Source organism: Myxine glutinosa, chromosome 8 (assembly GCF_964187855.1).
Source record: "Myxine glutinosa chromosome 8, kmMyxGlut1.1, whole genome shotgun sequence".
Taxonomy (NCBI): domain Eukaryota; kingdom Metazoa; phylum Chordata; class Myxini; order Myxiniformes; family Myxinidae; genus Myxine; species Myxine glutinosa.
In genome coordinates, this window is record NC_136268.1 from 91,143,259 (window position 1) to 91,170,803 (window position 27,545).

The 27,545-nt window shown below is 40.1% G+C and overlaps 1 protein-coding gene across 3 annotated transcripts in view; it reads left to right on the forward strand.

Annotated features, from left to right (window-relative positions):
- The window catches only part of LOC137417028 (synaptotagmin-15), a 115,297-nt gene that overhangs the window by 52,210 nt on the left and 35,542 nt on the right, over positions 1-27,545 (forward strand). For all 3 annotated transcript variants that reach the window (XM_078783506.1, XM_068102747.2, XM_078783507.1), the window contains 2 exons: positions 3,272-3,442; positions 26,980-27,100. In XM_078783506.1, coding sequence (XP_078639632.1) covers positions 3,272-3,442; positions 26,980-27,100 — 292 coding nt within the window. The remainder of the gene's footprint in view (positions 1-3,271; positions 3,443-26,979; positions 27,101-27,545) is intronic.

A 27,545-nucleotide genomic window follows, 5' to 3' on the forward strand; every position in this document is an offset into this window, starting at 1 on the left:
ATTCCTACAAAACAAATAAAGGAGAGTTGCAAAAAGACATACTAAAGTGCAAATAGTGCTGCCAATCCATGTGCAATTGCAAAGTTTAATCATATCCACTATAAGGATGAGGCAGCCAACAAGTCAACAATACATTATGGCATAAATGACGAAGAGAAGAAGAGGGAGAGAGAAGAGGAGAGAGAAGAGGAAAGGAAACACAGTACAAACCTGCATTTAAGAGGGTTGGGTTAGGTAGGCCTAATGATGGTAGGGAAGATCGTAGGGAGAGATGGAGGTTCACCCAAGCCTTGCACAGAAGAATGCGATTGAAAGTCTCTGGAAAGTAGTTACACAAATGGGGGAAAAAAGAACACAAGGGTTGAGGTGTGCTTATACAGGATGGATTTTGGGAGTTTACCCAGAAGGGTTTACTGGAAGAATATCAGCATCCTGGAAGAGCTGGAGAGGGTCAGAGATTTAATAGAGCAAAGAGATCTGGACCAGAGGAGGTGTGGTAACAAACATAGAGACTGCTGACGTGTCTGAAATGTGACAACAACATACCTTGTGCTTTGATGTCATAGTGGGAGATTCCAATAATGTTGAGACCTTTCGATTCCACAAAATCCTGGAGAGATGGATGTCATGCTGAAGTGCCAGCCTAAAAGGAAGAGCATTAGTCCATTGATTTATGGACAAGGCCTGTGAGAACCCATTGTTCATGGCTTAATGCTAAAAATTAAATAACATGCAGTAAGGATTTATAACATACGCTCAAAATGTGGTACAGATAATGGCAGCACGTCCAAAGAAACATGGTACTGTGTGTGATTTTAAAAAAAGGGAAACCACTACATTTGCTCATGAGAAAAAGTACCAGAGATTTTGCGTACCAGAAACAAGTAACAGAGGAAACTAGAACACTACTCGGTAGAGCGCATACCTCCGCCAGGCTGAACCGTTTACGTTTTGTATCTCACTGATAGGCCGGAACTGTATCTGAACCTGCACCAAAATTTAATCAGCTTGTTGTTGTTGCCTAACCACCTCATCCACCTAGTTTTGTCATTACTTGTCCACAACTTTTTGAAGTATCGTGCTATATATTGTTTTGGCCCCATCTCTCAATGTTGAAAAATCAAGAATCACGGATAATCACCAAAATCTAATCATTTAGTCATTGTCACACACCCAACCTCTCCACCAAATTTCATCCGAATCCGTCCACATTTTTTTTGAGATATCCTGTTCATAGACAAACAGACAGAGGTGAAAACATAACCTCCATTCACCTATGGACGTGATATTACGTAACCCTTCCAACATTGATATTACGTAAAGGTCATAAACAAGCAGCAGAGTTTCTTCCATCAGCTCATATTTACCAAAGCCAATGTGTTTCAGAATATATCCAATCCTTTATCGACACCTAGACTAAGTAAGGCATGAAGAAAAACATCAGGCATAATAATGACAATGAATGCAACAAATCAAGATGTTAGCAAAATGTGCCATTCCGACCAAACCACAGGAATGGGACAGTCAGGTCTACATTCTGAACAGAGCTGAATGGAGCTAAACATGAGAACTGAGCACACATGGCTAAACGCTACACAACTGAATGTAGTAGAGTGGAGCTAAACATGAGAACTGAGCACACATGGCTAAACGCTACACAACTGAATGTAGTAGAGTGGAGCTAAACATGAGAACTGAGCACACATGGCTAAACGCTACACAACTGAATGTAGTAGAGTGGAGCTAAACATGAGAACTGAGCACACATGGCTAAACGCTACACAACTGAATGTAGTAGAGTGGAGCTAAACATGAGAACTGAGCACACATGGCTAAACGCTACACAACTGAATGTAGTAGAGTGGAGTTGAACACGAGAACTGAGCACACATGGCTAAACGCTACACAACTGAATGTAGTAGAGTGGAGCTGAACACGAGAACTGAGCAGATATGCTCAGTCCATTTTGTAGAGTACACGTATTATCGCTGGCAGCTTTAGGAAAGATAAAAGACAACACATGTACAACCTCAATGTTGAACTTTTCAACTAGTCTCCCTTCTTTAAAACCTGGTGGTACCTTGGTAAGTCTGTCTCTGGATTATGCTCCCCCTCCATACCTACCCTCACTTCAAATGACCCCACAACCGACTCTGCTAATGAGAAGGCTGAATGCCTCAATTCTGTGTTTGCTTCCAAATATTGTGCTCTCTGTACTCATCCTACCCATCAACACCCAAATGCTCCTGGAATCTGTGCCTTTTGCACCTGTGAAGGTGGAGGAGTTTTTGGCAACCCTTGACTGATTCCACAACTGGACCGGACGACATCAGCTCACATGTCCGAAGAACCGACTCCACCGCTCTTGCGTATCCTCTTTCTACACCGTTCACCTACAATTTTACTAAAGGTCATCTTCCATCTGCTTGGAAATTAGACAACATCACAGCATGACATAAAAAGGTGCAAAAATGGACCCACTTAACTCCACCCTCCGCCTTGACATCCCTCATCCTTCAGATAGATACTCAGCAGCCTCTTCCCTCTCTTCCGACCTTGAAAAAAAAAATCACAAGCTGGTCAAACACTTGGAATATGTCTTTCAATCCTGACAAATCTCGCACTCTATCTCTAACTGAAAGGACCGCCTGGCAACCCCTTCTATATACAGTAGATCACAGATCTCCTCATTGATGCAACCCAAATTCGTTTTAGCTTCCGAAACTACTGCCTGGAACTGATCAGGTTGCTTTCACCACCCATCTGAAAAAACTACCAACTCATTCTGTGTACTACCCTGCAATACCTTTCGTTTCAGCACATACTTCTAATGGCTACGAGTCTTTCTTAGGAATCTTAAATTTACCCACACTGAAACCCAAAAACATCTTGACCCTAATTCTGCCTGTATAATAAGCCTCAAAGTTGCAACGACACATCTGAACAAGCATCACCAAGCCATACTGATATTCCTCATTGGTGTGAAATTATTTGCCAGTAGTTGTGCGGTAGTGAAGAACATAGCGTGTTATGCTTACTATGGGGCTCCTTTGGCATCGCCATTACCAAATCTGCCTTTCAGCAGAGAAGTACAGAGAGAGATGCTGAATATATTTATTGATTACCCAATTATTTTAAGTCCAAATTGACTATAATCTTTCCCCTAGATGACAAACTGGACAAAAAGTGAATCCAATACCATGTGATTGCAATGCAACCATGGTTAAAACCCCCAGACCTTTAACTCCAGACAATCATTGCCTCCTCCTAGGTTTCTCCTGTTGAGCTTCCTAAGCAGACACTCCAGCTGTCGGTTTATAGCATGGATCCCAAGGGCAAGCACAAGCTGGTGGGGCATGTCCTTTTTCCTCTGAAGGGTCTGCAGTTGGAGGAAGGAGTAAAATTTGATGCCTGGCGCAGCTTAAAAGAGAAGCTTCCTGAGGTAATTTTACTATTGTTAATGATCCACTTCAACGACAAGTGTTTTTCGGATGACTCAACTTGAATTTATACTTTACCGGTACCAAGTTTTGATTATCATGTTGTAATGGTGCACTGTCTTCGATATTGTCCTCCATGTTGTGTAACATGGTCGACATGGGTGTAAATTGTAGGTTAAAGGCTGGCAGTGATGGTGGCGGCGCTGGCATGCCGCTTCTCCTGGGGACACGGTTCCGTCAGCCCAATGTTTCTGCCTGCTCTGCCCCCCACCGTCCCCTTTTCCCATCCACCAGGGACGGGACTTGCTCTCCATAGCACTTTTCAAAAAAAAAGTTTTATTCAATTTAGAATTACTTTCAAAATCCAATTTGTTTCAATTTGGATTTGAGGAGGCTTCATTGTTCACCCTCGGATCCGAATTCCTCTCCGAGACACCAGTGTAATGGTGCACGGTCTCTAACCACATCCACCCATGATATGCATGTAGTTTGTTGATTTAAGAACTACGTTGCCATTGGCGAAGCTGCCGACAGTGAATAGCCGAGCAGATTATGCGGGCAACTCATCTTTCCAAGAGTAAAATGCGCTGACTCCCAGTCAACCCATCTACGACTTCGTTTTGCCAAATCAATCACACGCTATATGAGTTCTGTGCTTCCCAACATCAATGACACAGATTTGTATAAGCAATAAATAAATAGGGATGGGGGAGAAGGGAAAAAAGAGAAATACACGGCTGCTGGGGCGATCATATAACTGCTTTCACCTGGATACAGGATGGATACAGGATCATAGAACCTGGATACAGGATGTTAACCCTTTGTCACAGAACTACCTTTAGAGGCCATTTTTCCTCGCAGGCGGGGGTTGGCCTTTTTCGGGCACCTTGGTCCCCTTTTTGAAGCGATGTTTTATGGCCAGATACCCTTCATGCTGCCAACCCTGTTAGTCGCCTCTTGCGACACACAGGGAATTACCAGTGAGCTGGTACTCAATTTGCCGACCTTGGAAGCATGACAGGCTGAGTCAACCCCCCTGGTGTTAATTCAGCGATCGACCGGGATTTGAACCCAGGATCCTCGGATCCCAAGCTGGCACCCTAACTGCTGAGCCAAAACCAGGCTGATCATAGAACTGTATAATAAATAAAATTAACCCCTCATGGCCACAGTTTCAATATTTAACTTATTTATTTTTGTCCTTAGCTCATCCGTATAGGTAACAGGACAGATAGTGTGAGAGGGGGTGGAAGGGAGAAAGACGGAGGGAGAGAGAGATGAGATGAGAGAAAGATCCTCTTGAGTATGCAACATTGCTCTCGCTTGGCCTTGGCACCAAATTCTTCCTGGTGCACATCTCTAAACGTGGCTTGTCCATTCGTGTATTGAGGAAGGCTTGCCGGCTGAACCAAAGCAGAGCCACACCAGGAACCAAACTGATCCAGTCAAGTCATCTGCCAAGTCAAGCGAACAGATCCAGTTAAGTGAGACAAACACACCAGGGCAAGCCAGAGAGGGTGACCACAAAAAGAGATGTTAAGTTCCACTCATAGCACCCCTTTATTATCTCTCCCTGGGGCAGTGCTTGGACTGCCCATTGGATGGCACTTCGAGGGTGGGGGTAGGGGGGATTTCCCCCACCTTACTGAATCCACGTGGTCCTCTACAGCCAGGGACCATGCCAGTGATATAAATGTACCTGGTTCTCCATGTCTTTGTCCACATGGCTGCCTGGCTCCACAAACACACCCTCAAATCACTGTCTCCAGGCCATGTGGTGTCTTGCCAGATCATTATTTATTTTGAGGAAATCGCATAAGGACAGATTACGATGGGAAAACCACATAAACACAAAGGTGGGGATATGGGGGCTTAGACACTAACATTTTGGGAGGGCAGACAAAAGGAATTTCAAGAAAAGAAATTCGACACTGTCAAACACTTATTACGTACTTATGTACTTACTTACGTACTTACTTATGCTGAACATGAACGATTGAAATAACTAGTATAATCTAAACCCAATTACCCCTAACCATCAATATTAGGGTGGTTCTTAAAAATGAAAGTTAGAAAAGTCATGCTCCTAACACTTAAACGTTTTTGTATGTATGAAAAGACCCTTGTGGTGAAATTTCAAGCCATGTGGACTGAATTTAGGGGTTGCACACGGAGTTTGTAATTTCACAAATTTGGCTCGCATACATTTTTGGAGTTGATTATTTATTCTCCACTGCTATACTTGTGATTTTGACCATTACAGTTGACCTATGACCTTGCTATGTACTGCACATTTTGAAGTGGTTTTTAAGTTAATTGAATACAGTACAGCTGTACTCTGGAGTATGTAGTTGCTCTCATTGAATAGTACAATCGTCTCCCGACAAGGGATGAACAGCAAACCCAGTATCTGCTTCAAGTTGTGACAGAACATCGCAAGAGGTTTCCCGATTGCAGGAAATCAACGCTTATCGGGCACAACCATTGAGTGGCTGGCAACCATGAATCACTGTGCAACCCCTAAAACTTGATGTATTCAAGAAATATTTCAAAAGCAGAAGTGTAACCTCAATACCAAAATAATTAAAGGTTAGGAGTGAAACAATTCAAAAATGTTTTTTGCCTTATGTAGCTAAGAACCATCCTAATCCATATCCATGACAATATCAAATGTAAAGTGAAGAACTAACCTTACTCATGAAGGCTCGTGAAGGCGATTGTGTCAATCCACATCAGCGTACAGGTAGAATAGTGGGTGGAATCTATCAATTAAAAGAACATTGATCAAGGGATGCTAATCGCTATAAAAAGCGAGGGGAAGCTGACGTATCGGACGATAACCCTTTGTCAGAGCAAAATATGAGTTGCCGAAGTTTCCACATGAACAGCTCCCGATGAAACAAAGTCAGGCTGCAATCTGCCACATGAAGTCACCTTCACTAGATACAACTGATTTCTGTATGCTTGTCACGTGATATTTCCTTCCCAGGAGTCTTAGTATTCACCACACCACAATGATATAACGACCTTATACTTTCATATGTTTCTGTAAGTGTGGCACTTTCTGATGTCTTGCATCACAACCATTAACAGTAGCTGTTCCCCCAGCAAGTTGTGCTGCCTACGAAAGAAGAAGAACCACTCCCACCACATTCTAACACAATGAAATCTGCAAGTAAATGTGTCCAGATTGGGATGGTATAAAGTGGAAACAATAAAAATGTTAAAATAAAACAAAAAAAACAACAACCTGGTATGCGTACACCGCTACAAGACTTGACCACGTTTGAAAAGTTGGAAAAGTCATGCTCCACTTCTATGCTTAGCAGTTGATACTACATTAGGCAATAGGCAGTTCAACGCTTTTCACAGACTACAATTGAGCTGGTTTGCCCATTTTGTTGTTGATAAATTATGCAGGTGGGGCCAAAAGTAAGGAGCTAGATGGGATTTGGGTGGTTGGACGACAATAAAAAATATTTACCTTATATATTGTTTTAAATATGTATATGTAAATAAATTCCCCACCTCTCAAAAAACCTGTATCTCTTGTCATAATTTGATTGACCATATTATGATTATTATGATTGACCATACAAGCAGTGCTGGATTAAGCCTCGGCTGGCCCGAAGGCATATTTTGAAATTTTAGAGAATGGCCTGAACAATTTAAATTAGATCTCGGGCTCATGGAAATGGACCCAAGACAAAAGATGACCTGATTCATGAACAAAATATTTAATACAAAAAAAGACAAATATTTAATGTGAAAATAAACTACTTTCAAACTAGTTTAGTCTATACAATTTGCAGTGTATGAATATATGCATGACAAAACACGCACAGATTTGGCACTTTGCTTTACAGTTTACTAGACCTTAGATTCTAACCTTGCGCACGTTTACAACTTTTTGTGGCCCGAATTTTTGGCTGGCCCTAAGGCACATGCCTTGTCTGCTAAATGGTTAATCCGGCTGTGCATACAAGGAGGAGACCGCCCCTGGTACACTTCGTAAGTAGTGGAGTGAGCGACTGATTTGTGAGGTTATGGGTAAAACGTCCTGATCCACCATCTCCTGGTGGGGCTGTGAACCAACTGACTTGATTATTCAGTTGGTGAGGAATGGGTCAAGGTGACCAGAAGAGGAAAGTTTCAACTGCCTGTCTAACTATGAGTGAAACTGAAGCAAGATGGTGACAAACGATACAGCACCAGGGTTGGAGCCCCTGCTTCTACAAACCTGCCATCTCATATGAGGGGCCAATGGTGCATAGAGCACCATGACACTCCAGCTCCAAACCAAAATGGAGGAACTCAACGAGGAAACCCAAATGGAAGGGCTGAAGATGATATATAGCTGAGGTTGCACTGATCCTTAGCAAATACGTGCAGAAAGCACTTCTGGGATACAACCCTGTTTATCCAAGATTGGTATCGGAAGCATTCCAAACGCAGAATGGAGAAATTACCATCATGCAGGTGGTGGTGGGTGGTTCGTGTGCAGCCACCCAGCTGCTGGTTGCATCATTTTCTGTGGGCGCGTCTGCCGCTGATGCAATGCCTCTCTATAACCAGTTATCTGGGACTCATTTTGCCGACCTTGGAAGGATGAACAGGCTGAGTCAACCCCACCTGGCGTTAATTCAACGGGATTCGAACTCAGCACCTTAGGATCCCAAACCCGCTCCCCTAACCATTAGGCCAACACCAGGTATATCATGCAGGTGTATGCTCCCAACGATACAGACCAGGAAGAAAGTATGGATGAGTGAGTGAGTTTTATGACTCACTGCAAAGTGAAATTAACAAAGCCCCGAAAAGGACATATGAATCATTGTTGGAGATCTAAATGTCAAGGTTGGCAGTGACAACTCAAATTGGACAGAAGTTATAGGGAAATATGGTTGCGGTAATGACAATGTCAGAGGGGAGAAATGACTTACCTTCTGTGCTGTAAACAGCCTGTGTATAACCAACACTATGTTTAAGCTGAAAAAATTCAATATACAAAGGACCTGAGAATCGCCTGCTCAAAGGACTCACAATAAGATTGACTCCATTATGATTAAGAATCAATGGAAGAGATGTATCACAAATTCAAGAAGTTTCTAAAGTGCAGATACAGGATGTGATCACCAATTGGTGCTCGCAAATGCCAAACTAAAATTGAAATTTTAACCTAAACCAAACGACCCAAAGCGGTATGACATTTTCAAACTTACCCATCAAACCAAAAGAAGAAACTACAAAACTGAAATTGGAGGAAGATCTGTTCCTCTATTCAATGAGGAAAATACTGATGTAGCCAAATTATGGGAAGGTATCAAGATTACTTTTAATGATACATCAAAAGAAATGCTGGGGAAGAAGGAAGTGCAAAAACCAAAACCTTGGATCAGCGAAGAAGTCATACGACTAAATGAGGAGCGCTCCAGATCAAAAAGTGGGGAAAAAATGGAGACCCTAACATGCGGTCTAGGCACAACTTCCTTACAAAATAGGTAAAGTGGATAATTAAAGGATGTAAAGACAAATGGCTAAGAGATCCAGAGCACCAAACTACCAAGTCTAAAGAGGTGTATTTGACCATCAAGAAAATTACGAGTAAGTCAAAAAACAGAATGCAAACAGTAAAGAGTAAGAAAGGGGAAGTACTGACAGAACTGCAGGATGTAAAAAAAACACTGGAAGGAAAACTATGACGACTTGTACAACAAGTAAAACTTTGTAAATGAAGAGATGATAAATAACATCCCACAAATCCATTAACTAACTAACTTACAAATGAAATTAATTACCCAATCTTTCTTTTCAGATAAATGATGGCAGCAAAATTCATAAAAGATGAGAGTGGAGTTTGCTAAGAAATGTTCAAACATCTTGTGTCCGTAGATTCGAAAGGTGCACGCAGGTTAATGTCCAACAATTTTAACATTTGCTGTAATTTACTTTATCAATGGTAATCTCACATGGTAATCAATTAATAAAAAAATTCTCTTTACTGTCAGAAATGTTTTTTTTCGCCCATACATATATTTTTTGCTTTTATGTAATACCGTACTAGCATGAGTACCCGGCATTGCCCGGTGCTGTTCTAATCTTGTTGGTATTTTTAAGAAACTAGCAACGGTACCCGCCCTATGGGTGGGGCTTCAATTGGGAAGCCGAAATGAAAAGGCAAAATATCAGAAATTGAAGGCAGAAATTTTTTATTTTAAACAATTTGTATAAACATCATTCAAATCATATCACACGTAAATCATCAAAATCTAAACAGTATCTTTAGAATTTCAATAAAAGCCACATCACTGTTCATATCGGTAAATATTATTCCATCGTGTTTCAAATCGTGATATCAACTGTACGCTTTTCTTTGGGGAAAATAATTGAATGATTTTGTACCTCTTCTTCAGCTTAGAACTTCAGGATAGACGACATTGCTGATAAAAGTTCCTTTTCTCGAATTGCACGAATATGTGAATTGTGATTGTGTTTCATTGTGATGTTTGTGCGGCGACGGGCGGTGTGCACAAAGGACAGGGACTTAATCAACGCGAGCTGATGACTCACACTTACTGGGAATTCCTCGTTCGTGGGACACTGTCGCAAGCCCCAGTCCCCATCACGGATGGGGCTCAGCGGTTTACCCGAGCATGACGGCGAAGGGCAAGGTACACGCTGGCCCGTCCAGTGTAGCGCGCGTGCGGCCCCGGACATCGAAGGGCATTAAACGTTCATTAAACATTAAAAGTTCATTAAAGGATTACGAAACGAAAAACATTACGAAATTACATTCACACCATCACGTCAAACACTACAGTGAACACATACATCGTCACAACATCGTCACAATGAGGGCATCGTCACAATGAACGTTATGCGAATGCGAATGTTATGCGGGAGTACAAACCTGACAATGCTGGCGACCAAAGCTGAAATTGGGAAAACGAAATAGCCTATTTTACTCCTGGAGGTCCCAGGATTATCCACCCAAAATATTTTTGCGATCGGTTCAGCAGTTTTTACGGTACCTTCGAACAGACAGACGGACATTTGGTGAATTATAGTAAGATAAAATTGTTTTTATGCCTCCGCCGACGAATCTGGAATAGGCCGGAGGCATTATGTTTTCAGGTTGTCCGTCCGGTTGTCTGTCCGTCCGTCCGTGATAGGTTTTCGTTACCGTGATAACTTGAGAACTGCCAAAGGGATCTTAGTCAAATTTGGCACAGGTATGTATAATGAGGTAAAGATGAACTGATTCGATTTTTGGGTCACGAGGTCAAAGGGCAAAGGTCAGAGGTCATGTTAGGTAAAAAATACTTTCACCACGATAAATTGTGAACCAGAGATGGAATGCTGACCAACTTTGGTACACTTATGTAGAATGATGTAAAGATTAACTGATTAGATTTTGGAGTCGAGAGGTCAAAGGTCAAAGTCTGTAATAGGTCTATAACTTGAGAATGGCTGAAGTGATCGAATTCAAACTTGGCACAGGTATGTATAATATTGTAAAGATTAAGTGATTAGATTTTGGGGTCAAAGATCAAATCTGGAATATGTCTATAACTTGAGAACGGCTGAAGTGATCGAATTCAAACTTGGTACAGGTATGTATAATATTTAAAGATTAAGTGATTAGATTTTGGGGTCAAAGGTCAAATCTGGAATATGTCTATAACTTAAGAACGGCTGAAGTGATCGAATTCAAACTTGGCACAGGTATGTATAATATTGTAAAGATTAAGTGATTAGATTTTGGGGTCAAAGGTCAAATCTGGAATATGTCGATAACTTGAGAACGGCTGAAGTAATCGAATTCAAACTTGGTACAGGTATGTATAATATTGTAAAGATTAAGTGATTAGATTTTGGGGTCAAAGGTCAAATCTGTAATCGGTCTATAACTTGAGAATGGCTGAAGTGATCCAATTCAAACTTGGTACAGGTATGTATAATATTGTAAAGATTAGGTAATTCGATTTTGGGGTCAAAGGTCAAATCTGTAATAGGTCTATAACTTGAGAACAGGTGAAGTGATCCAATTCGAAGTTGGCACAGGTATGTATAATATTGTAAAGATTATGTGATTCGATTTTGGGGTCAAAGGTCAAATCTGTAATAGGTCTATATCTTGAGAACGGCTGAAGTGATCCAATTCAAACTTGGCACAGCTATGTATAATATTGTAAAGATTAGGTGATTAAATTTTGGGGTCAGAGGTCAAAGGTCAAATCTGTAATAGGTCTATAACTTGAGAATGGCTGAAGTGATCTAATTCGAAATTGGTATGGGTATGTATAAATAAAAAAAACACCTTTAGAGGCCATTTTACCCTGCAAAGCGGGGGTTGGCCTTTTTCGGGCACCGTGGTTGTTGTTGTTTTTGTTGGTCCCCTTTTTTGAAGCAATGTTTTATGGCCGGATGCCCTTCCTGGATGCCCCCGGCCGGATTCCCCCCCGGTATGTATAATGATGTAAATTTTAAATGATTAGAATTTGGGGTCAAGAGGTCAAAGGTTAAAGGTCAAAGTCTGTAATAGGTTTATAACTTGAGAATGGCTAAAAGGATCTAATTAAAACTTGGTACATATATGTACACTACCGGTCAATAGTTTTAGAACACCTAAATTTTTCCAGTTTTTATTGAAATATATGCAGTTTAATGTCTTAATGTACTCTGAAATTAAGCATAGAACAAATAAACAATTGGAGATAAAAAAATAAATCGTAGAATCATTTTGTTTAACAAAATTAATTTAAAATTTTGACTCAGCAAAGTAGCCACCTTTTGCAGATATAACCGCCGAACACACTCGTGGCATTCTTTCCACAATGGAAATCAAATATTGTTCGGGAAGTTCTTCCCAACACTGTTGCAGAAGTTTCCACAAATGTGTTGCACTTGTAGGTTGCTTTGCTTTCACCCTTCTGTCCAGTTCATCCCAAAACCAGCTCGATGGGGTTTAAGTCTGGAGACTGTGCTGGCCATTCCATGATTTGAAGCCTACCGTCTTGTTCTTTTCCTCGAAGGTAGTTTTGACATAGCCTGGAGGATTGTTTAGGGTCATTATCTTGCTGTAGGATGAACCACTGACCAACTAGGCGTATACCAGAGGGTATGCTGGTGTTGGGCTAGCAGCTAGGGTGCCAGCTTAGGATACCTAAGATCCTGGGTTTGAATCCCGGTCGATTGCTGAATTAACGCCAAGGGGGTTGACTCAGCCTGTTCATCCTTCCGAGGTCGGCAAATTGAGTACCAGTTCACTGGTAATTCCCTGTGTGTCGTAAAAAGGTGACAAAAAGGGTTGGCGGCAGGAAGGGCATCCGGCTGTAAAACATTGCTTTAAAAAAAGGGGACCAAAAAAAACAACAACAACCATGGTCCCCGAAAAAGGCCAACCCCCGCTTGCGGGGAAAAATGGCCTCTAAAGGTGTTTTTTTTTTTTTTTTTTTTTAAATTGCATGGCGCTGCAAAATGCTGTGGTAGTCCTTTTGGTTCAGGGTGCCAGTCACTCTGTGCAAGTCGCCGACTCTGGATCCAGCAAAAGAGCCCCAGACCATCACGCTTCCTCCTCCATGTTTGACAGTTGGTGTCACACACTGAGGAGCCATCCTTTCGCCTACTCGACGGCGTACAAAAACCCTGCATGATGAACGAAATATTTCAAATTTTGATTCATCGGTCCATAAGACCTTCTTCCAGTCTTCAGTAGTCCACTGGCGGTGTTTCATGGCCCAGGCAAGCCTCTTTTTTTTATTTTGCCATCTTAGCAATGGCTTTCTTACTGCCACTCGACCTGTCAAACCTGCAGCTCGGTCTTCTCTTCACAGTTGAAACTGAGACTTGCTTACTTCGACCAGTGTTAAGCTGTGCTTGAAGCTGCTGTCCTGTGAGCCACCTATCACGCAAGCTGTTGACTCTCAGAAACTTGTCTTCTGATTCTGTTGTGGCTTTGGGTCTGCCATCTTCCTGTCAGCGTTTCCTCCAGTTTACAATATACTACTTCCTGCAGTGCAATATTGTCCAAATAATGCTTCAGAGGGTGCAATAACAGTCTGTTCCAATACTGCTTTGATACAGACAGAGGGTTTGTAATCAAGTAATCAGCAGAGGTTGGGACAGCTGTACAAATTGTTTGCATCAACTTTCAACACCTGTATAAATTGCTGCAGAACAGCTGTAAGTTGTTAACCCTTTACTTGTTCCCTGAAGAAAGGGTTTTTTTTTTTTTTTTTACAATATAACTGTGCAATTCACATTATTTTCCCGTTTTTGCTAACCTAAACTTTTTTTTAACCTCGAGCAGTTTACTGCTTAGCTTTGTAGCATTTCAGGTTATTCACTGGACATTAAATTGTGTAAATTTCAATAAAAACTGGAAAAATTGAGGTGTTCTAAAACTTTTGACCGGTAGTATATAATGATGTAAAGATTAACTCATAATATTTTGGGGGTTCTGAGGTCAAATGCCAAAGGTCAGAGGTCATGTCAGGTAAAAATGTGCTAACTAGAGCACAGCTGAATGGATTTAAATCAAACTTGATACAAGTATTATAATGATGTAATAATGTAGCCAGATGCATATCAGTCGACGTTCTGATGTCGAAGAGTGTCGTTCTAATTTTTCTATTTTTTGTGAGGGCCTAAAATACTTCCTTACACATACGAAGGATTCGGGTCAGGCATCAGTTAATATTACCTTTCACAAAGCTCCAAAGGCTTAGACACTACAGAGCGATCTTTTAGTCAACTTTTTTTTGTACACCGCACCTTCCCTATGCCATCTCGAGGCATTGCAAATCGTCATTGCCGGGCACCGAAGGGGGCTCGGCAGTGACGCACGCTGAAAGGGAGTACTCAGTTTTCACTCTGGTTGTTTTCTTGTTGTACACCGCTCCTTTCCTATGCCATCTCCAGGCATTGCAAATCGTCACTGCCAGGCACCGAAGGGGGCCTTTTGATTTTGATTTTGATTTTGATTAATCAATAAATTGAGGAGTTATTTAATTATTAGCGATTAATTAAGTACTTATTTAATTAATCAAATTTCCTTTCTCTTCTGACCATTAACTCAGGCACCTTTTGAGTTAGGAAGCTGATATTTGGACATGCCAATGACCAGGTGATTTGGCTGCAAAGGATATTTTTGATTTATTAATTAATCAATTAATCGATTAATTATTTAATTATTCGATTAATGACAAAAAATTTTTTTTTTAAAGTTACAGATTCTGATGAAATGGTGGTGGTTTATGTGTTCTCTGACTCAATTGATTAATAAAAAATTTTTTTTAATGATTATTTATTTATTTTGATTATTAATCATTTATTTATTTTCTTTCTCATTTGGCCAATATCTCAGGCACCTTTTGAGCTCGGAAGCTAATATTTGGACATGAGTGACCAAGTGATGTGGCTATGAAGGATACTTTTGATTTATTTATTGATCAATTAATCAATTAATCGATTAATTATTTAATTATTCGATTAATTACTAAAAAAAAAAAAAAAAAATCAGTTACAGATTCTGATGAAATAGTGGTGGTTTATGTGTTCTGTGACCGAATTGATTAATAATTTAATTTTTTCATGATTATTATTTCTTTATTTTCATTATTAATCATTTATTTATTTTCTCTCATTTGGCCAATATCTCAGGCACCTTTTGAGCTGGGAAGCTAATATTTGGACATGACAGTGACCAAGTGATGTGGCTATCAAGGATATTTTTGATTTATTGATTAATCATTTAATCGATTAATTATTTATTGATTAATCGATTAATTATTTATTGATTAATCAATTAATTATTTAATTTTTTATTAATGAGTTATTTAATTAAATTTCTAAAAGATACATCTTCAGATGAAGCACTAGTGGTTTAGTTATGCTATTAGCCAATTGATTAAGAAAATATTTTGTGATAATCTTTTATTGATTTTAGTTATACAATTAATCAATCAATTAATGTACACCTCTCCCTCCCAATGCAGCCTCTATGAGCTGCACTGCGGTATTGCCGGGCGCCGGAGGCGCCCCGGCAGTGCCGCGCTGCAGGATATTTAATTATTTGGCATGGGGGCGGTGTACTTTGAATGTATCTGTACTTGTTTTCTTTCTTTCTTTCTTTCTTTCTAGTTTGTTTATTTGTTTGTTTGTTTGTCCGAGCGATATCCTAGCCATCCTTTGAGCTAGGAAGCTGAAATTTTGGCACAATAGTGAGCAAGTCCTTTGTCAAAAAGTTATTTTTTGTTTTTTGATTAATCAATTAATTGAGGAGTTATTTAATTATTAGTGATTAATTAAGTACTTATTTAATTAATCAAATTTCCTTTCTCTTCTGACCATTAACTCAGGCACCTTTTGAGTTAGGAAGCTGATATTTGGACATGCCAATGACCAGGTGATTTGGCTGCAAAGGCTATTTTCGATTTATTAATAAATCAATTAATCAATGAATCGATTAATTATTTAATTATTCGATTAATGACTAAAAATTTATTTTTTTTAAGTTACAGATTCTGATGAAATGGTGGTTGTTTATGTGTTCTCTGACCGAATTGATAAATAATTTAATTTTTTTATGATTATTATTTATTTATTTTCATTATTAATCATTTATTTATTTTCTTTCTCATTTGGCCAATATCTCAGGCACCTTTTGAGTTAGGAAGCTGATATTTGGACATGCCAATGACCAGGTGATTTGGCTGCAAAGGCTATTTTTGATTTATTAATTAATCAATTAATAAATTAATTATTTAATTATTCGATTAATGACTAAAAATTTTTTTTTAAAGTTACAGATTCTGATGAAATGGTGGTGGTTTATGTGTTCTCTGACAGAATTGATTAATAATTGAATTTTGTTATGATTATTATATATTTATTTTCATTATTAATCATTTATTTATTTTCTTTCCCATTTGGCCAATATCTCAGGCACCTTTTGAGCTCGGAAGCTAATATTTGGACATGAGTGACCAAGTGATGTGGCTATCAAGGATATTTTTGATTTATTGATTGATCAATTAATCAATTAATTATTTAATTATTCTATTAATTACTAAAAAAAAATTTTTCCCCAGTTACAGATTCTGATGAAATGGTGGTGGTTTATGTGTTTTGTGACCGAATTGATTAATAATTTAATTTTTTAATGATTATTATTTATTTATTTTCATTATTAATCATTTATTTATTTTCTTTCTCATTTGGCCAATATCTCAGGCACCTTTTGAGCTGGGAAGCTAATATTTGGACATGAGAGTGACCAAGTGATGTGGCTATGAAGGATATTTTTGATTTATTGATTAAGCATTTAATCAATTAATCGATTAATTGTTTAATTATTCGATTAATTACAAAAAAAACAAAAAAAAAACAGTTACAGATTCTGATGAAATGGTGGTGGTTTATGTGTTCTCTGACCGAATTGATTAATAATTTAATTTTTTAAAGATTATTATTTACTTATTTTCATTATTAATCATTTATTTATTTTCTTTCTCGTTTGGCCAATATCTCAGGCACCTTTTGAGCTGGGAAGCTAATATTTGGACATGACAGTGACCAAGTGATGTGGCTATCAAGAATATTTTTGATTTATTGATTAATCATTTACTCGATTAATTATTTATTGATTAATCGATTAATTATTTATTGATTAATCAATTAATTATTAAATATTTTATTAATGACTTATTTAATTAAATATCTAAAATATACATCTTCGGATGAAGCACTAGTGGTTTAGTTATGCTATTAGCCAATTGATTAAGAAAATATTTTGTGATAATCTTTTATTGATTTTAATTATACAATTAATCAATCAATTAGTGTACACCTCTCCCTCCCAATGCAGCCTCTATGAGCTGAACTGCGGTATTGCCGGGCGCCGGAGGCGCCCCGGCAATGCCGCGCTGTAGGATATTTAATTATTTGGCATGGGGGGTTGGGGGCGGTGTACTTTGAATGTATCTGTACTTGTTTGTTTGTTTGTTTGTCCGGGCGATATCTCAGCCATCCTTTGAGCGAGGAAGCTGAAATTTGGGCACAATCGTGAGCAAGTCCTTTGTCAAAAACGATATTTTTTGTTTTTTGATTAATCAATTAATTGAGGAGTTATTTAATTATTAGCGATTAATTAAGTACATATTTAATTAATCAAATTTGCTTTCTCTTCTGACCATTAACTCAGGCACCTTTTGAGTTAGGAAGCTGATATTTGTACATGCCAATGACCAGGTGATTTGGCTGCATTGATTATTTTTGATTTATTAATTAATCAATTAATCAATTAATCGATTAATTATTTAATTATTCGATTAATGACTAATTTTTTTTGTTTTTCAAGGTACAGATTCTGATGAAATGGTGGTGGTTTATGTGTTCTTTGACCGAATTGAATAATAATTTAATTTTTTAATGATTATTATTTATTTATTTTCATGATTAATCATTTATTTATTTTCTTTCTCATTTGGCCAATATCTCAGGCACCTTTTGAGCTCGGAAGCTAATATTTGGACATGAGTGACCAAGTGATGTGGCTATCAAGGATATTTTTGATTTATTGATTAATCATTTAATCGATTAATTATTTATTGATTAATTGATTAATTCTTTATTGATTAATCAATTAATTATTTAATTTTTTATTAATGACTTATTTAATTAAATTTCTAAAAGATACATCTTCGGATGAAGCACGAGTGGTTTAGTTATGCTTTTAGCCAATTGATTAAGAAAATATTTTGTGATAATCTTTTATTGATTTTAATTATACAATTAATCAATCAATTAGTGTACACCTCTCCATCCCAATGCAGCCTCTATGAGCTGCACTGCGTTATTGCCGGACGCCGGAGGCGCCCCGGCAATGCCGCACTTTAGGATATTTAATTATTTGGCATGGCGGCGGTGTACTTTGAAAGTATCTGTACTTGTTCTTTCTTTTTTTTAAATCAAATTTTCAAAAAAACATCTTTTTTCCTGATCACCTGCCAGCAACCGGCAGCCCAGCACTCACGTATGACCATCTGTAAGTTTGATGAAGACCTGTTTGGGCCATCTCTGAGAAAAATGGCATCACACACAGACAGGTAGATAGACAAACATCTCTCTTATTGTCGAGATATTAGGCATTGTTACTCATTGCTTCACTGACAGATGTTCACCCTATAATTTGCCCGAGAACATCTGCCATCTGCTTGGAAGTCAGCTAACATCCCCTTCATCAGCCAACTTCTTCTTCTTTTTATCGGCCATGGAATTAATGGATTTTAGAAATTCGACAAAGTTATTGTGCTTTGGCCCATGTTGACCTTTAGACCTCAAAATCAAACTTCTTCCTTCTGACCAACTATACCATTTGATGACGTTTCATAAAGATAGGTTTAAATTGTGACCTGTAGGCGATTGACATCATCATACTAAAATACGCCATTTCGTGTCTGCCTGTCTGTCTGTGTGTCTGATGAATTTTTGACCCCAATACATTCTGTCATTACTTATCCAATCTCAACCAAACTTGACAGGATGACTAAGGGTTACATAATGAAGGTTGTAGCGCATTCATTTGCCCCCCTCCCCAAGGGGGTTTTCTCCCCTGAGCAGGTTTTCCCCACCATTTCCGTCAATGGGGTTGCATGTTGAGGTGTATACCCATATTAAGTTAGCTTTATCGTGGCGTTTTTACAAGGCCACTTTGAATAACAACACGAACGATAATAGCATAATATTAATGACTAGCGGGGTCACCCGTGGGAATCCCACGGGCATGGATGTGTGTGACATTTCGACATATTGAGTTATATGCTGCACATTCATTTTTACAAAATGGTTACTGGCAAGTCATCAGATCCAGAAATGGTGTGAATTTAGTTATTTCACATAATATGTGACCCCTCACTCCTCTCCACCTGACACTCTCCTGTCTCCACCTGACACTCTCCTGTCTCCACCTGACACTCTCCTCTCTCCACCTAGCACTCCTCTCCTCTCCAAACCCTCACATCCCTCTCCTTTCCAATCCCTCACCTCTCCAATCCCTCACACTCCTCTCCTCTGCAATCCTTCACACGCCTCTCCAATCGCGCCTCACACTCCTCTCCAATCGCGCCTCACACTCCTCTCCAATCGCGCCTCACACTCCTCTCCAATCGTGCCTCACACTCCTCTCCAATCGTGCCTCACACTCCCCTCCAATCACTCCTCTCCAATCGTGCCTCACACTCCTCTCCAATCACGCCTCACACTCCTCTCCAATCGTGCCTCACACTCCTCTCCAATCGCGCCTCACACTCCTCTCCAATCGCGCCTCACTCGCCTCTCCAATCGGCTTTCCCCATCTCGTTTCTCTCCTTTTTCTCCCGTCTCGTTCTTTTTCTTGCTCCAAATCGGCCCGTCGGAATCGGAAATCGGCCCGTCTCGCCCGTCGGCCCGTCGGAATCGGAAATCGGCCCGTCTTGCTTTTGTGCTTGTGCGTAAATAAATTGTGTTCATGACACCATTTCTGGTGTTGGGCTAGCGGCTAGGGTGCCGGCTTAGGATCCTGGGTTCGAATCTCGGTCGATCGCCGAATTAATGCCAGGGGGGTTGACTCAGCCTGTCATCCTTCCGAGGTCGGCTAATTGAGTACCAGTTCACTGGTAATTCCCTGTTTGTCGTTGAAGGCGGCAAAAAGGGTTGGCGTCAGGAAGGGCATCCGGCCGTAAAACATTGCTTCAAAAAGGGGACAAAAAAACAACAACTACCACGGTCCCCGAAAAGGCCAACCCCCGCTTTGCGGGGAAAAATGGCCTCTAAACGGTGGTTTTTACACCATTTCTGGATCTGATGACTTGCCAGTAACCATTTTGTAAAAATGAATGTGCAGCATCTAACTCAATATGTCGAAATGTCACACACATCCATGCCCGTGGGATTCCCACGGGTGACCCCGCAAGTTTGCATTGACGTTCGTCGATGGACTCGTTCGCCCGTCTCATTCGTTTTCTTGCTGCATCCTGTTCAAGTCTGCGTTCTTCATCGATCGTCTCATTCATTTTGGAAATAGAAGTTTCCACGCAGCGCATGAATTGTCACGATCCTCAAGAGGAATTTGTCTCGTAATCATCAAATGATAAATGGCAAGTAAATTATATTGTGGAAAATTAAAGATTTCAAATAAACCTATTTAAAGTGTATTCGCACATAACTAATTTTAAAAAACGAAGAAATATCTCTCGGTAATTTCCTGAAACATATTTTACTTCCGGCTAATAATGTTGAATTAAATAAAAACGAAGAAATATATGTCGGCATCATTGTTGACGTTTTTGTGACGACTGTCATCAAACGAAAAAGTAATATATCTTAACGGAAAAGCAAAAGCGAATTTTTAATATATATCGACACGTTGCCGTCGGTGTCATGTTGGGCGGTGTATGATACACCATGACGCGATTTTTAAAAATATATCTCTGCATTTTCCCGCGTGTGTGGAATGTTCTCAATTATTGCTGACACCGAGTCCAAAACCATCGATAAAAATGAAATCATATGGTGAGTTAGATTGGAGATAAAGGCGTGAGAGAGACTCAATGGCCTTGAAGTTGAAGTTACAGGCGTTTGAGAATTCATTTCGTTCTATAAACGGCAACTTTCATTGGATTTCCTTCCCGTTTTTTTTCAACCGAGTCGAAAACTATGTTAGCGACTGTGAAAAATGAAATGATATATCGAATTTTTAATATGTATCGACACGTTGCCGTCGGTGTCATGTTAGGCGGTGTATGATACACCATGACGCGATTTTAAAAAATATATCTGCATTTTCCCGCGTGTGTGGAATGTTCTCAATTATTGCTGACACCGACTCTAAAACCATCGATAAAAATGAAATCATATGGTGAGTTAGATTGGAGATAAAGGCGTGAGAGAGACTCAATGGCCTTGAAGTTACAGGCATTTGAGAATTCATTTCGTTCTATAAACGGCAACTTTCATCGGATTTTCTTCTCGTTTTTTTTCAACCGAGTCTAAAACTATGTTAGCGACTGTGAAAAATGAAATGATATATCGAATTTAAAATAGATATCGACACATTGCCGTCGGTGTCATGTTGGGCGGTGTATGATACACCATGACGCGATTTTAAAAAAATATATCTCTGCATTTTCCCGCGTGTGTGGAATGTTTGTGGAAAATTAAAGATTTCAAATAAACCTATTTAAAGTGTATGCGCACATAACTAATAAAAAAAACGAAGAAATATCTCTCGGTAATTTCCTGAAACATATTTTACTTCCGGCTAATATGTTGAATGAAATAAAAACGAAGAAATATATGTCGGCATCATTGTTGACGTTTTTGTGACGACTATCATCAAACGAAATAGTAATATATCATAACGGAAAAGCAAAAGCGAATTTTTAATATATATCGACACATTGCCGTCGGTGTCATGTTGGGCGGTGTATGATACACCATGACGCGATTTTAAAAAATATATCTCTGCATTTTCCCGCGTGTGTGGATTGTTCTCAATTATTGCTGACACCGAGTCTAAAAGTAAAACCATCGATAAAAATGAAATCATATGGTGAGTTAGATTGGAGATAAAGGCGTGAGAGAGACTCAATGGCCTTGAAGTTACAGGCCTTTGAGAATTCATTTCGTTCTATAAACGGCAACTTTCATCGGATTTTCTTCCCGTTTTTTTTCAACCGAGTCTAAAACTATGTTAGCGACTGTGAAAAATGAAATGATTTATCGAATTTGATTTGAAATAAAACTGGGGGAGAGCAAGACACCACGGGCCTACAAAACAGGACTCAAAGCTATGCGAGTTAATAAAATGGTGGATATTTGTTCATAGCCACTCCCAGAATGGGTGGAGCTATGGGTGGAGCTACTCTGCAAACCGAGTAAGCCACACCCCGGACAGACACCCAACAGATAGACAGACAGACAGACAGACAGAATCATCTACGGCTATTATAATATAGATATTACAAAACACTATTAATACCAATAATATCCCACCTCCCCAAGGGATTTTTCCTCCTTGTACAAACGTCGAGTCAACGTTTATAAATAGCTTATCATGCTATTTGCTTACAGAAGTAAAAATATTATAAACCACAAACATGTATGATTAGCTTTTTAAACAGTCGCTAATGCTGTTTATAACACTAAATAAAGAAATTTGGAGGAATCCCGACATCAGTGAGGTAAGTTTTACTTACAGAACTGAGCGAAGATCTACTGTACACTATATACCCCACAAGGGTTGGGTTAATAACATGACCCTTCCTGGCGCTAACATGGCGTTTTTCGTTGTGAACTTTTGAAACTCGCTCCTGCTATATAACACGAAACTGAAAGGGAGGAAGCCCGAGGTGTGCTCATTTACCAAGCTGCTAGCTAGCGCATTTCCAAGCTAGCCGTTCCTTAACGGTTTTGAATGGAGTGCTTGCTCGAATGCTTAAAACACTTGGCGATCTCTCCACAAGAAACTTGGTAAATGAACACACCCAATGTTATTGAGACCCGACCATAGATCGACTGTAATCTATATACCCCAAAGAGGAATGACACTTGCTGCCCCTACCACAGATAAACACACAGACAGACAGAATAATGCACAAGACCAACCAATATTCTTGAAAATCTTTTCTTTTTTTTTGAGCAAGTAACAAACAAACAAAGAAATAAACAAACCAACAAATATACAAATTCACTTTTATAGTATCAGTGGAGGCTTGACCACGTTATGAGGGGCGTACAATAGAGATTCAGAAGGGCTCAGTAGTCCAATAAACGCCAAATTTGTCTTTTACTTCTCAATATCTAATTATGTACAAGTAAGGTGTGTGTGTGTGTGTGTGTGTGTGTGTGTGTGTGTGTGTGTGTGTGTGTGTGTGTGTGTGTGTGTGTGTGTGTGTGTGTGTGTGTGTGTCGTTGGTTGTTATCTCCAAATGCGGGTTTCAGAAGGTGGAATGGAGTCCTCCCAGGTTTCGATGCATCCACATCCGTTTCAGTAAGGGATTACGATTCATGGACCACTTTGTGAAGTTTTCTTATTCTCAAAGTTTTGTTCCGAGGGCTCTTTTGAGGGTCATCACTGAGCCTCGGACAGCTTCAAATTGCAGTTTGTTTGTTGTCATATTCCTAGTGATGGTTGTTAATATCTCTGAGGTTCTTTTTATCATTTTCGTTGCTCCAATAATAACTGGTACATTTTTGGTGCTCTTCTGCTTCCAGGATCTTTTCACTTTATTTTTGAGGGCTTGGTATGTGGTCATTTTCTTGATTTCTGCTTTGTTTAGGCGAAAGTCGCCAGGGACTGACACCTCAATTAGCAATGCCTTTTTTCCTTTTTTGTACCTCAGTACTGTCACGTTCCTGGCGATTAAAATCTTTCCAGGGAACGGACAGCCGAACAAGCTGTTACTCCAAAGCATTCAGTTCAATATGTGGCGGAGTTGATACACGTGGGGAGAGGGGGGTGGGAGGGGGGAAGAGGAGGTGGGAGGAGGGGGAGGGGGGAAGGCGGGGTGGGAGGGGGGAGGGGGGGACTGGGGGGTGGGTGGGAGGATGGAGGGGGGGAGGGGGGCAGGGGGTGTGAGGGGAGGGGGTGGGGTGGGAGGGGGGGAGGGGGTGGGGTGGGAGGGGGGGAGGGGGTGGGGTGGGAGGGGGGGAGGGAGGGGGAGAAGGGGAAGGAGGAGGATGAGGATGCTGAAGAGCACCTATCTGAACAAATCTCACCAGCCGTCCTCAAACCTGCGGAAAGAAACTCACACTTTCCACAGAAACGGATTTTAAATGTACAAAAAGAAACAGGTTTTCTTAAAAGAAATGCCGGTAACAAAGAAACACACGATCAAGTAATTTCCTAAATTGGGACGTCCCCACAAACAGACTTGAAACATGGACACAGGGAAGGATAACTGAAAATAATGCGTGAGTGGGTGCACTTAACTCTGATCACTGGTGGGGTCTCGTCAGGGGTCGTCAAAGTCGTTGGCGGGAACCGCTTGCTCGTTAGCGCGAACCGCTCGCTCCCGCGCTGCGAGGCCTCCGCACGCCCTCGCTCACTAGGCCGCACCCGCCGGCATGCAACAGCCCTTCTGCGCGAATCGAACGGGCCGCGTGCAGATCGCTCCTCCAGCCGGGCCTGTCCCCGTCGTCCCCGGTGGGAAGCTGCAGCCCTCGGTCCGCGGCCCTGCCTTTTTCCTCTGCACGCCTACCAGTGGTGTCTCCGAACACGGCCGGTCCAATCGCTTCCTTGAGCCCATGGTCCAAGCACGATCGTTCGCTTTATTGTCCAGAACGAGAGAGACAAATGCCGACTGCCGCGATGCAGACCAGCCGCAGAGAGCAGAGAGAAGCAAAGAGGGTGAAGAGAGAGCAAAGCGAAGAGATCAAAGCGAAGAGAGCAAAGCGAAGAGAAGAGGCAAGCAAAATGTCCGCTAGCGCATTCTTTTATCACCCATGCTCTCACGTCATCAGCCGTGCTTCGCCAATCAGCGAGTCCCTTCTTACCAGTGCTCCTGTCAATCAAGAACCTTGACCAACCACAGCTCCTCGGAGGCGTGGACTCAGCCTGCCCGTCGTGTGTGCCTCCCTCCCAGTTGGGGTTGTCAGCTGTAGGGCTCAATGTCCTGGCTTCCGGTATGTTTATTATCAATTATTATTGCCATTAAATGTGCGATTCTAGCTCTACGTGTCGATGGTGCAGTGCCAAAAGAGACAAAGGGATAGATACAGAGGTAACGACGTACAAGGGATAATTTACCCATAATCCCTGAGCTAACTAGAATGCCACTCAGTAGAGCGCATACTCCCGCTGTGGGTGGCCGCTGCTGAGTCCTATCTTCCAATGGTAAAAAAATCCTTCAAAAAATTCCTGGATCCGGAATAATATCCTAAGCTTCACCCAAACTAATCAATTCTTCCTTATCCCAAGGGCAATCATCCCACCAACTTTCATCCAAATCCGTTCAGAACTTTTCCAGATATCTTGTTCACAAACACACGAACACACACAGACAGCCACGATCGAATGCATTACTCCCTGGCGGGAGTAATTAGCCCAAGAGCCACCCTTCGTATAGCCACACATAACACTTAATCCGAACACACGACCTACCGGATCCCTACTTATTACATGGTGGTTCTTCATCTTCACGACAATCAGAGTATGTGCTAATTTATGCAAATCTACCTGAACTAAAGTAATTACTGCCTACCCCCTACAAACGTAACAGTACTATATCCAGTCGCAATGCTATGTTTTGTTGTTTACGCTTGACTGGATCATTAAGTCATATGTGAGCATTACTTTCTTGTTTTCAGGAATTGCTTTTGGTTCACGTTTCCATGAGTTTTCTTGTTACTGGGATATTGAGACTTTTGCAGATGTGCCAGTGGATTACTCGACATACTTTGTTGTGCCTTTATGTGTACAGCTGCTGTGACATGAGTTTTTCTTACATCCTAATAGGAGGATGCTCGTACTTTATGTTTCTACCTTGCAGAACCTACACTTGTCCCTTTGTGTTTCGACTTTGCAGAACCTACACTTGTCCTATTGACTCTGTCCCACCATTTTCTTAAAGCCATCAGTGTAGTGTCCTTGATCTTGGGCATTTATAATAATTAGTTCTCCATCCCAGTTGAGCTGACCTCTTATTAGCCATTCTAAAGAGCATTCTTCGTCTACTCCCAATCTGGCCCACTTTTTTTTTTTTTTTTTATCTTCCTGCTCTTTTATCATTTTCCCAGTTGTCAGTGCATATCTGTTGATATTACGTTTTATATTTTTCTTGCATCTTTTTTGCAATTGTTGGGGCTGTATGTGTTTTTGTTCATTTGTCTTCATCTTCCACTCGCATCTATCTTTGGAAAGTTTTTGCTAGGTGGATTAGGGATACCTTCTCTGGTTTGTTGTCGTCGTGTTTGCTAACAAATTGGATTTGGCGACTGCGCATGCGCAGGTTTGGATATGACACTGTCAGGATGCGAGTGGTAAAAACATCAATGTGTAAGGTGTGATGAAATAGCAAATGTGAAATGTTTGTGAACATCAGTGAATATGAATTGCATTAATATATATCAATGTGTGTGTCTCTGTCCTGTTTTATTTTAATTTTTTGGGATTCAAAGTAGAAGTGAAAGTAGATTCACTGAATGGATCGGGCTGACAGGATGGCATAGAGGTATTAATCAGGTTCACTATGTTAACAAATATAATTTCGTTGAAAAATTTGGGAGATTAGCAAACCTGTACATTTTTCAGAATACATCAGAATGACTTATATTATTTGTAAGTTAAAAACAAATACCAAGTTATCAATAAAATGAAAAAAAAAATGAAAAAAAATCTTTATTTTGAAGTTGAGGGAAGCCAAAATTATGCATCCTATTACGTTGCTTTCTAATCCTTGCCAATTAACCTACAGCTTTTTCATTGCACTCCATGAACAGATGGCATATAAACAGAAGCCTCTGACCAACGTTCATACCATTGTTCCATTTTCTACAGGCCTCCCCTGAGCGTGGCAGTGTGTGCCTCTCACTGGGTTACAATGCCTCTCTGGCTCGGATTACTGTCCTCTTACTTCGAGCTAAGGATCTGGCTCTCCAGGGGGATGCCATAAACACCGGTCAGCCCTGCACACCCATCATTTCAAAGCTTTTTTAATGCATCAACATGGCACATCTAAATGTCTTATTTTCTTAAAGCCCAATAACATATTAAATATAAATAAATAAATAAATATATATATATTTATATATATATATATATATATATATATATATATATATATATATATATATATATATATATATATATATATATATATATATAACTGTAAGAAATAGTAGAAACTCCAAAGTACGAGCAGGGCGTCTCATTTGTATTGAATAAATAATCGTTAGATTAAATAAGACGCGGACGTAGCTTCAGGACGTCGATCTTTAATTGTCGACAAGCTTTCGACCAACAAAGGTCTTCTTCTGAGTCAGCCCCAAGTTCAACGGAAGAAGTTCAAGATGTTTTCCGTTGAACTTGGGGCTGACTCAGAAGAAGACCTTTGTTGGTCGAAA